General features: G+C 39.2%; 1 protein-coding gene across 5 annotated transcripts in view; it reads right to left on the minus strand.

Moving 5' to 3' along the window:
- The window catches only part of MTM1 (myotubularin 1), a 154,295-nt gene that overhangs the window by 100,155 nt on the left and 41,569 nt on the right, over positions 1 to 12,571 (minus strand). For 4 of the 5 annotated variants that reach the window (XM_028522491.2, XM_036016732.1, XM_036016730.1 and 1 more), the window contains exon 2: positions 7,601 to 7,673. In XM_028522491.2, the coding sequence (XP_028378292.1) occupies positions 7,601 to 7,663 (63 nt within the window). In that variant the 5' untranslated portion in view covers positions 7,664 to 7,673. The remainder of the gene's footprint in view (positions 1 to 7,600; positions 7,674 to 12,571) is intronic. The other variant, XM_036016731.1, reaches the window with a different exon arrangement.

A 12,571-nucleotide genomic window follows, 5' to 3' on the forward strand; every position in this document is an offset into this window, starting at 1 on the left:
CTTTCTAGAAGTCCTCCAAAGTTTTTCCTTATATATTTGGGTGCTCCTATGCTGGGGGCATATATGTTTACAATGTTTCTGTCTTCTCGATGGATTCTTCCCTTGAGTATTACAAAGTGTCCTGTGTTTCTTTTTATGGCCTTTGTTTTGAAGTCTATTTTCTCTGATATCAGTATGGCTTCCCTGACTTTCTCTATCCTATCTATCTATTTGCTTGGCATATTCCCCCCCCCCCCGCAACCATTCACTTTCAGTCTATGCAGGTCTTTGTTCTGAGATGACTCTCTTGTAGGCAGCATATGTGTGGGTCATGTTTTCTTTTCCATTCAGCTACCCTGTGTCTTTTGATTGGAGCATTTAATCCATTTAGGTTTAAGGTTATTATTTATAGGTACTTATTCATTGCTATTTTCTTCCCTTCATACCTGTGTTCCCCCCCCCCTCTTTCTTCCTTTTTTTTAAAGCAGTCCCTTTAGCATCTCTTGCATTGGTTTGGTGGAGGTATATTCTTTCCACCTTCTTTTGTCTGGGAAACTCCTTATTTCGCCTTCCTTTTTAATTGAGGGCCTTGCTAGATAGAGTAGTCTTGGTTACATGCCTTTGCTTTTCATTACTTGGAATATTTCTTGCCATTCCCTTCTGGCTTATAGCATTTCCACCGAGAAGTGAGCTGCTAGCCTTATCGAGGCTCCCTTGTTGCATTTAAGATTCTCTCTTTGTCTTGGAAATTGGGCATCTTAGTTAACATGTGTCTTGGAGTGTACCTCTTTGGGTTCTTCTTGAATGGGATCCTCTATGCTTACTGGATTTGTGTGATGTTTTCTTTCATCAAATTAGGGAAGTTTTCCATTATCAGTTTTTCAAACAGGTTTTCTATCCCTCACTCTTCTTCTGGTATCTCTATTACATGGATTATATTACATTTCATGTTGTCCTGCAGTTACCTTAACACTTTTTTATTCTTTCTGAGTCTTTTTTCCTTTTATTGGTATTTCTGGCAGCTTTTTTTCTACCTTGTCATCCAGCTCACTGATTCGATTCTCTGTTTTATCTAGTCTGTTTTTGATTCCTTCTACTGTGTCCTTCAATTCAGAAATTGTATTCTTCATTTCCTCTTGGCTCTTGTTGATAGTTTCTATTTCTTTTTTCATGTTGATACAGTTTGCAATAAGTTCCTTGTAGCTTGCCTGTAGTTTTTGGTAACTCAGTTCATTGGGCTTCCTTATAAGAATTGTTTTGCACTCAATATGAGAGTTGACTTATCTCTATTTCATTTAGCATTCTTTCTGAGGATTCCTCTTTTTCTTTCTTTCAGTGTTTCTTTGTGTTCCCATTTTTTGTGAGACTTTTCTTGTTTGCCTCTGCTTCTTAAATTGATCTGTTTTGACTCCCTGAGTTTGTGGTGTGAACTATGGTAGGACATGTGTGAGATTCATTGGTACAGTCTCTTTGATCTCCTGAACTTGATGCTCTTGGGATCCTTAATGCCATTTACGTTGGCTCTCTGGATGGAATTGGGTTTTGATTGTTGTTCGGTTTCTCTTTGGTAGGTCCTTCCCTCCAGCTGGTTAACTGAGGGTCATTCTGTCCACCATATCTTGTATACTGTTGTGTAGGTGCTGCCAGAGGAAAACCACAAGGCCCAGGGAACAAACCCACATCTGCAAAAATATTTCCCCCCAACAATCCCACTATGAACAGCGAATGAACCAGTATTAATAAGGGTGTAAAGAGATTAAGAGTATTATAAGAAAGGAGAGAAATAAAGTATAGTATCAAATATAGTGACTTAATATGCACAAAATTGCTGGACAAGAAATTAATGTAGAAAAGCTATGCAGGAAAGAAAATATCGATAATCACACAGAAGATTAGAGTGGATTTCCTCTCATTAGCCTCTAGTATTTACCAGTTTTTTCTTTCTGGATCCACCTCTGTTGATGACAAATGATGAGCCCATCTGACCTTAAGTAGCCTGCTCCAAGAGTGCCAGGGATCTGCTGTCTGTGGGTTTCTCCTTCAGTAGTTAATCTATTCACTCTGCACTAAGCAGTCAGGCTTAAGCCCCATAGGGTGAGGCAGAATCCTTCCTGGGGTTTGGGCTACTGTTTTCTCTCAGGCCTCTGCTGCTGCTGGGAGGGGAGTGGTCAGCCTGAGCAAGATGGCTGCTGCATAGGGGTGATTACTCAGCACTGGGATCCTGGTGGCTACTCTCTTAGTTCTCTCCCCAAAGACTCCGACCCCAGTCTCTCCTCAAATGTCTCTAGTCCACTCTGCCCCCCATTTGCCTGGGATCTACTGTCTGTGGTTGTGTCCTTCAGTTGTTAATCTAGTCACTGCCCTGAATAGTCAATGTTAAGCACCACGGAGCCAGGGCAGAATCTCTCCTGGGGTCAGGGCAGCAGTTTCCCCTCAGGCTCCTGCCACTCAGAGGGGAGTGGTCTACCTGAGAACAATAGCAGCTGCAGTATGTGGGATGACTTAGCACTGGGATCCCAATCTGGATTCTCTCAGCTCTCTCCCTAAAGCTTCCATTCCCAGTATCTCCTCAGGCATCTCTAGCCCACTCTGCCCCTGCCTTTGCCAGAGCCCCCGGTAAGTGGCTACAACTGAAAATTTGCATGCTGGCCCTTTAAACAGCTCTTTGAGTCTCCAGCTGTCTCTCTAGCAGACAGCAACCCTGTCGTTTTCTGCCACCCGTTTTTATCTAGGTACTTTTTGGGTTCTGGTCGTCTAAGCTAGGGATCCCAACTTAGGGTTTAGACCCCACTCTTCTCAGGGGGATCCAACTGGCTGCTTAATTATCCCTCTGGCACTGCCACCTGTGGGCACCCAGCCAACCCTCTTGAGTCTCCAATGCAGTGCTTACCAGTCAGTTAGTGCTGAAGCTGATTCTTCTGTGTGTCTGAAGTTACAAGGCTTCTCTCTTGCTGTTGTTCAATTGTTTGTTCTGGGTGATTTCTCCACAATTTAATTGTAATTCCATATTGGTCCTGGGAGGAGGTTAGTGTGGCTTCCATTCACTTCTTTGACATCTTGCATCCCAAAAACTAATGTTCATAATTTTTATCTTCTTTTTCTCATATCATTCTCTTTAATATTTCATGTACTAATGGTTTGGTGACAATGAACTCCTTCAGCTTTACCTTATCTGGGAAGTGCTTTATCTGCCCTTCCATTCTAAATGATTGCTTTCCTGGATACAGTAATGTAGACTGTAGGTCCTTGCTTTTCATCACTTTAAATACTTCTTGCCAGTCTCTTGTAGCCTACAAAGTTTCTTTTCAAAAATCAGCTGACAGTCTTATGGGAACTTGTTTGTAGGTAACTCTCTTCTCTTTCTGCTTTTAAGATTCTTTATCTTTAACCTTTGGCACTTTACTTATGATGTCTTGGTGTGGTCCTCTTTGGGTCTATCTGGTTTGTGACTCTGTGCTTCCTGGACTTAATTTGTCTATTTCCTTCACCAAATTAGGGAAGTTTTCTTTCATTATTTTTTTCTAATAAGTTTTCAATTTCTTGTTCTTTCTTTTGTCCTTCAGGCACCCCTGTGATGGGAATGTTATGTTTGAAGATATCCCAGAGGCTCCTTAGCCTTATCCTAGGTTGGTTTTTTGTTGTTTTTGTTGTTGTTGGTTTTGGATTCTTTTTTCTTCTTGTTTTCAGATTAATTTTTTTTTCTTCCTTACGTTCCAAATCACTGCTTTGATTCTTGTCTTCATCCACTCCACTGTTGGTTCCCTGTAAATCTTTATTTCACTTCATGTAACCTTCATTCTGCTTGAGTCTCTTTTATGCTGTTGAAGTACCCAATGAGTTCCTTGAGCATCCTGATAACCAGTGTTTTCAACTGTGCATCTGATAGGTTGCTTATCTCTGTTTCATTTTGTTCTTTTTCTGGAGTTCTGTTCTGATCTTTCACTTGGGTAAGCTGTATGGGATGGAGCCTCAGTCACCAGGGTGGGGCAACCTATGTTGCTGCTCTGTGGCTGTGTGGAGGAGGGCTCAGAGAGGGGATAATGTTGCTGCCTGGCCTCTGGAGTTTTGTCTGGAAGGAAGCTGTCTCCTGGAACGCACCCTGATGCCAGATACTTCAATTTCTCCCTGTATGCCACTGGTGCCATTTCAGCTGTTGTCCTGGTGCTAAAGCCCAGAGGGAGTGGGTCTGCATAAGTCCCAAGTCCCCTGCGGGCCCTTTAAGAGGAGATTGTTGGAAATCCCAGTTTCTTCCGCTGCCCCAACCTCCACTGGTTTTTACCTCCAGAAGTTATGAGGACTTATCTTGCTGGCACTGGAACCCTGGGTTGGGTGATCTGGTGTGGGGCTAGGATCCCTCACTCCCAGGGTATCCCTCCCAGTTTTTATCCACCACACGTTGGTGTGAGACCACTCACTGTGTGCCTCCATGCCTTTCCATATGTCCCTACATCTCCACGCCTCCTACACATCTGGATGTATGTGGCTTCTTTAATTCCTTGGTTGTCAGACTCTCATGCAGCTCAATTTGCTGATGATTTTGTGTGATATTTGTTTTGTAGTCTAGCTGTAATTTTTGCTGTGGTTGTACAATGAGGTGAGCCTTGTTTACCTATGCCTCCCTTTTGACTGGAAGTCAATATCAGCAAACCTTTTAATATTAATGCTTAAAACCCCTTCCCAGCACTTCATGATTTACAGTATTCAGGGAAATGATAAAAAGTAAATATTAAATGTATTCTATAGATACACATATACTGTGGCAGCTTTTTTGATATTAAATATTTAGTCATTTATCTTTTTTTTTTAAATAGTAGTAATGAAAACTTCTTTCAATGGGGCCTTAACTGAGCAACAGTAATCATGGAATCTTCTTACAATTCCAGAAAATAAATTCCAGAAAATAACTGTTATTACATATTGGGTTCCTTATTTTACTAAGATCCTTTGCCAAGTAAGTAACTTGATAAGAGGAAAGAAAGGGGTCTGTCATTGAATTTTGGAGCTGACAAGAGCCTTAGGTACCATCTACACAAATTCTTCCCATTGCTGTTCTATGTCTCTAGGCCTCCTGGCTTTAGAGGTATTCTCAGGCATGTGCCTTATTCAATGGTTACAGTGGCTCCCTCTGGCAGGCAAGTATTAACCACTAAGATCCACAGGGGAGCCCTGACTGGTGTGGCTCAGTGGACTTAGCATAGGCCTGTGAATCAAGGGGTCCCTGGTTCAATTCCCAGTCAGGGCACGTGCCTGGGTTTCAGGCCAGGTCCTCAGTAGGGGGCATGTGGGAAACAACCACACAATGATGTTTCTCTCCCTCTCTTCCTCCTCCCCTTCTTTAAAAAATAAAATCCACAGGAGAGTTCTAAGAGTCTGATTTGCTATAACTGGCAATTGTGATTTGGATGCCTAATAAGGTGCCTCAATCTCTTCAACTGCCCTAGTTGATTTATACCAATGATGGGCTGCCTGTGTCCAATGTAGGGTAAATGATGCACATCATTAAATCTGTTTGGGCAAAAGGTTTTTTCAGCATTATTTTTCATTCATTTTTTTCTAGTTGTTTTCCAAAGTTACATTGCAATCATTTCATGTGTGAAGCTAGTTAAATCTTCCCTCAAAGGGGTTTTGTGACTATATTAAGTGAAACAAAATGTACAAGCACACTTTTGTGAATTAACAAGGACTATGCAAATATAAGCTATTATCAAATGAGAGAAATGTGAATTGTGTATTTAGGTAAAATATAAGCCGTCAAAGAGGGGTGCTTTCCTAGATTTTTAATGGTTACCTTTTTTACTCAGAAATAAAATGAAAATTCTTAGCCAATTTTCAGTATGTTTTAGTGCTTGCAAGCTAAGCATTTTTAACTAGGAATATAAAAAAAATTGTCCCCAGCCAAGAATATCTTCTTCAATAAGCAGCAAACCCCACCCACCTTATTTAAGTAATAAGACTAGAAATAAATTACCATCATCCTTTAACATCACCTCTCACTAACTAAAAAGAAGTATAATGAGCAAATTTAATATTTGGTATGTCTTTCAAATACCAAAGTTCTGGGTCAGAAGAAAGCATAATTCAACTACAAAATAAGGAAAATAAGTGTTTAACACAGGATAACATGGGGTTAACATAGGATATATTTTATTTTAATGTTACGCAAGGACTTATAATAATTACCTTTTTGAAGTTACCCTTGTCTTTAGATCTGATTTACAATAAAAACTTATGTAATCTTGGTGATGATACCAAAAGCAGAAAATAAAAAGGAAAAGATTGATAGATGTGATTACATACAAACTTTAAATCTGTGACTTTCAAAATCAAAACAAAATACTATAAATATATAATAGTTAAAAGGATGACAATAAACTAGATGAAGAGGAATAAGAGGTACAAAATTCCAGTTATAAAATATGGCCCTGGCTGGTGTGGATCAGTGGATTAAGTGCTGGTCTGCAAACCAAAGGATCACCAGTTCAATTCCCAGTCGGCACATGCCTGGGTTGTAGGCCAGGTCCCCAGTGGGAGGGGGCATGCAAGAGGCAACCACACAATGATGTTTCTCTCCCTCTCTTTCTCCCTCCCTTCCCCTCTCCGAAAATAAGTAAGTAAAATCTTTAAAAAAATAAAATGTGTCACTAAAAAATATTTAAAAATAACATAAAATGTGCAAGTCACAGAGATATAGTGTACAGCTCAGGGAATATAATCAATAAAAAACAAAAAATAATAATTAGGACAAAGACTTGTAATATGTAATATAAAGAGTTAATAATAGCATATAAAGAACACTTATAAATCAATAGGAAAAAAAACTCCCAAATACCCCAAAGGCAAATAGGCAAAATACATGAATAGCTACTTCACAAAAGAAATACAAATAGACAAAAACCATGGTTTTTTCTTCCTTTTAAAAAATATTTTATTTATTTTACTTTTAGATAAAATAAATAAATAAAAGGCCAAGCTTGTTAGTAATCAGGGAAATACAAACTAAAAAACACCAGTTTGCTCCCTTTGCATTTACACTGCCATTGGGAGTGTAAATTAACGTTTCTGGTGGATTATCGAGAATATGTATCAAAAGCCATAAAGGGCCATGAATAAAGCTTATTTTAAATCTAACCCTTACTTTCAATATATGTTCCAAAAACTTCCTGTAATTACACAATTTTCTCTTCAATGCTTTGAACCATTTTCTATTAATGCTGTATTTGTTTTGGTCAACTATTTTATTATCATTATTAGTAAATAATGCCAACATTTAGAAAGGTGTAACAAGTTTCTCAGTGAGCCACGGTTTTCTAATATCTCTTTCAGAAAAATTTCAGGGGCAAGGAATGCCTAGTACCTCAAATATAATAGACACAACACATAGGTACTAAAAAATGAAGTTACATGAAAAGACTTACAAACAAAACTCAAGCAATACATATAAGATAGTCTGTCTTTTCTAGAATGCAGTAGGATAATAAATAAAACCATGTGTATTAAAGTATTTACATTATGTGAATGAGTAATATAACTAATAATTCAATAAACTCAAAATGACTGCCTAATATTTAAATATGAAAAGAGGAATGCAGAGAAAGAGGATAAATCTGAAAACACAACTTACCCTCTTAAAAGACTCATTCTCCAAGGAGCGTGTATTATATTTAGAATTTGGTGCAGAAGCCATACTGGAAACTCTACCAAGAAAGACAACATTCAGTATCAACTGAATTGTACACAATTTCAAACATATGCAACTCCTGATATTTAAATACTTGCAGTTGAGAACCAATAGTACCACACCTTACAGGTCCTATTTCCATAGTAGTCTCCAATGGGAATGACACACACAAAGGACTAAGCATAGTGCTGGGTACTATGGAAGAACAGGAAAGGGCAGCTAGCTGAGTATGCATGGGGGAGGAGCTCAGAAGAAAATAGGACACATATCCCTGGATTTTTTAGTCTTAGCATTTAAATTGTCATCTAAAAGAACGTAATGTTTGGTAATTGTGTAACAGGCCTCAAATTTCCACACCTCTTAATTTTTTAAAGATTATTTAGAGGTAGAAGAGCAATAAAATGGTAGACAATTGGATTCACTGTATTTTCCCCTTTAAAATTTCTATTTTCTCCAAATTAAGGCAATTTGAAATGGCATGCATTTGATGGAAATCAAATTAGTAAGATTTGATTTAATCAGTATTTTCTAAGGAAAGCATATACTTCATTTATATATTGCATATTCATCACAATTCAGACATAAATGAAAGCATCATATTCAAAACATTAACAATATCATTTTAACACAAGATTTATACTTGGGAAGATTATGGCAACAGAAAACTAAGCAATGCTTCAGTTATCTTATTTATCAAAGTTAATGACAGAGAGATACATATGAAGTCATAGGGAGATACACAGCATCCAACTCAACAAAGTGATTGCTGGTGTTTGTGGGATCTTTTTTCCAGGGTCATTAAATAAGTATTCACTTGTTAAACCAATCCAGCATGGAGAATATTAACACACACCATAGTATAAAACCTAATGATTTGATAGCTTTGCAGTGTCAGTCACTGCCCTTAAGTAAAGCCCAAGACAGATGACAAGATGCAGATAAGGGCAACCACCAGGATGAAGAAGCCAGGTGAGGACAATCTTATAAGATTAGGATTGCCAGACTCCCCCATCCCCACTGCCCAAATTCAGGTCTTCAAGAGCAAGGCCAGGGGTCCACCTGGGTCATGGCTGTATCCCAGCACACAGTTGTCACTCATGACTATTTGGTGAATGAATGATTATATGCAAAATATACAATATTTTGAAACATCATGTTGGGTTTAGATGGTATATTGGTTCACCAAATCCCAGGGAACTATTGCTGAGGTTTAAAGATTAACAATCAGGGCAAAATACAATACTTCTTTATAAAAAAGGACACTAAACTTCAAAAACCTGAAACTACTTAGACATGGCACAACCTAAAATTAAGAGATAACTTTTAAAAAAGATTAATGAATAACTCTAAAATGAATTAAATTCAGACAAAATAGCCTTGAGAAACCTCTCTAACCTTACATTTAAATCCCAGCAAAATAACCCATTATTCTAAAACAGCAGAATGGATAAGACAAGATAGAGTAACTCAGACGTTTTTGCCCTAAAATCATTCCGTTAACTAAACAAGATTATATATTTGGGTGATTTTATTCAGTAATAGATATAAAATTACTTTTTAGTAATCAAATAGTATATTTAAAACATTTGAACAACTCAGTATTTTCAAACAAAAGTTAAATTATTAGTTCAAGTCAATAGAAGAAATTTAAAATGTTAGGTTATGTAGTCAACTCAGTCTTCACTTTCCTGTTCCTGTTTATACACCATAAAAGATAAACCTTCCTGTTTTCTTCAATCCTCATTTAAAATTTTCAATTTTAATTGAAAAAGAGGAAAGTCCTCACTTTCACCTTTTTTAACTACCTTATTGAGACATAACTCACATATTATACAACTCACTACTTTCAAGTGTAAAACTTAATTTAATGGCTTCTAGTATATCCACAGAATTGTGCTACCATAACCACAATCACTTTAGAATATTTTCATCACCCTAAAAGAGAAATCCAGTACCAGTATTAGCCACTCATCACTCCCCATTCTCCCAGATGCTAAGCTACTACAAATTTGCTATCTCTATAAATTTGCCCATTCTGGATGCTTTATGTAAACGAACTCATATAATATGCAGTCTTTATGTCTAAAGCACTCAATTTTTGAGTTACACTGGAAACTGCTATTAAAAGTTAGATTAACCTGGCTGGCGTAGCTCAGTGGATTGCGTGCAGGCTGCGAACCAAAGCATCGCAAGTTCGATTCCCAGTCAGGGCACATGCCTGGGTTGCAGGCCACAGCCCCCAGCAACCGTACACTGATGTTTCTCGCTCTCTTTCTCCCTCCCTTCCCTCTATAAAAATAAATAAATAAAATCTTTAAAAAATTTAAAAAATAATACTAAAAAAAAGTTAGATTAAGTACAAATCTGAGAGATCCAAGGGCCCAGGTAACATGAGTCAATTTCATGATGAGGTTCACTGTAAAAGGTCATCAGTAAACTTGATTTTGTTGAATGGTTCCAATTATTCCTGAAATGTACAGAAGCTGGAACAGCATGATATTGGAGAGCACAGGTGTTGGAGCTGACTCCATTCAAATTCCAACTCTACAACTCACTAATTGACCTTAGGCAGGTACCTAATTCAATTTCTCTGGCCTTCAGTTGCTATTCTGTCTATTTTACTGCAGCATAGTTGTGAACCAGATGAATGAAGTAATATACGTAAAGGGCTTAGAACAGTGCCTGGTATATTTGTTAATGAATTATAATTTTTTTCAATTATGAAAGGATAATTACTGAATGCTGACAGCATAACCAATTCTACAAGTTAGTCCTGATCCTATAAATACCAGGAAGAAAGTTCAATACTAGTGTATGGCTGGTGGTGACCCACTTATAAAGCTTCTCTTAAAACATGAAAATAATATCTCATTAGGACCAGGGAAAGCAGTGCAATACTATGGAAAATGTACTAGATGGGCAAGCACAGGCCCTCGTCTGCTGTGAACTTATCAAGCATGGAGTGTTCATCCATACCTTCATCTATAAAATGTCTATCCTGGTCTAAATGCAGTGCAATAATACTTAGAAACTACAGGAAAGCTTACAGAAGTTAGCTAACATTTTGGTTACGGAGTATTTTGGCCCAAGCGTCTAAAACTCAAGCTTTAATCCTTTCTATTTAAAAAACAAACAAACAAACACTGAATTGGGGCTACCTTAGCTTTGAAGTGAAAATTGAAACTCAATTCTCTCTATATATGCTAATTACAAGATTCTCACCAAAGGTAGACTTCTATTATTTTTGATCCTGAACAACTTTTGTGATTATTTAAGCCTAATCCTCCCTATTACAGAGGAGATGAACAGAGGGGTGTCCAACCTACTGCCTGTGGACCACAGGCAGTCCAGGATGGCTATGAATATGGCCCAACACAAAATCGTAAATTTACTTAAAATCTTTTTTTTTTTTTGCTCATCAGTTTTCATTAGTGTTTATGTATTTAATGTGTGTCTCAAGACAACTCTTCTTCCAGTGTGGCCCAAAGATGTCAAAAGGTTGGACATCCCTGGGGTGTATGAGTGTGCGACAAAGCCCAATTGTGAGTGAGTGGCAGGGCCAACTCTAGCCTAGACCTCTTGACCAACACAACAATGTCCTCTCCACCCAGAGAAAAGTGATTCAAAATGGTCTCTATTTGGGGGCGAAAAAACAAGTTGGATGTGACTGCTCCCAAGTTCAGCAGAGAAGGAGTTTTAGAATAAGAAATATAATTAAGAAAACTCAACTCATCTAGGGAAGAAATCTTTGGGGCCCCAATCCCCTTCAAATACAGGTAGCATTATTTAATAAATTTTTAATTCACAATGTGGCCTAAATTGTGTCTCTTCTTAAAATTCAAGACAACTAACTTTAATGGTATCATACCCCCTTCTCTTCCCCCCACCAGTTCCCCAGCCTCCTAACTTCCCCCCTCCCTCTGTGTCTGTCTTCTCTCTGCCCCTCTCCATCTCCTCTTCCTGCCACTTTCAAATATCTATTGTTAATGCCTACCTCCATCCACCAGAATACAAACTTCCACCAGATGAGGATTCTGGCATGCATTATTTCCTGTTTCATTTACAACACCTGTAACAGTGACTCGCTGGCACCCAGTAGTACTTAATAGGTATTTGTTAAATGAATGAATGAACTGGGAAATAAAACCTGGCCAAAGAATTTAACTGTTGTTGACTTGATGTTTCATTTAAGCCATAAATTCAAACTTAAAAAAATAGTAGAACAGCGGAGGACAGCTGGGAAGAGTTCAGTGGTGATGGACCCTGACCCAGACAGTACCCCCGTTTGGTTGGAGAGTTGGGCTATGTAAGGCCAGGTACTTGTCTGGAGAGGTAGGCTTGAACTGGAAGCATTTTTTTTTCAAAACGAAAAAAGAGGCAATCAGTGGCTGTTTAGGGAATTCTCCTGCAGCAGCCACCACCACCTCCCCCGGCTTCACCCCTGCAGCCTCCACCATGCGCCTGTCTCTGCTGCTAGGACCACTGCTGTGCCTCTACCATACCCCCAGCCTTAGCGGCCCCAGTGGTGTGCCAGCAACCCATCTACCCCCCACCCCCATTGCTGCCGAAGCAGTGGAAGCTGGCCTGGGCCTGACACCACCGCCAGGCGACTGCTCCTGCTGCAGCAGCAGAGGCCCAGGGATCACCCCCACGGTCCCAGAAATGGTAGTACCCAACCCCACAATCCAGTGGCTACAATCCCACCACAGCAGCAGAGGCCCCGCAGCCCCAGGGATGGCATGCGCCTGACCCCACTGCCCAGAGGAACCAGACACCAAGCCCCACCGCACCTGCCACAGCAGTAGAGGCACGCTACTGCTCCACTGCCACTTTCACGGCAGTGCCCTGGCCTGATGGGTTGACTGGCACTAAGAGAAAGACAAAGATGTTCCCTGCAGAAGACAGCAGCAGGGT

The sequence above is a fragment of the Phyllostomus discolor genome, chromosome X, assembly GCF_004126475.2.
Source record: "Phyllostomus discolor isolate MPI-MPIP mPhyDis1 chromosome X, mPhyDis1.pri.v3, whole genome shotgun sequence".
Taxonomy (NCBI): domain Eukaryota; kingdom Metazoa; phylum Chordata; class Mammalia; order Chiroptera; family Phyllostomidae; genus Phyllostomus; species Phyllostomus discolor.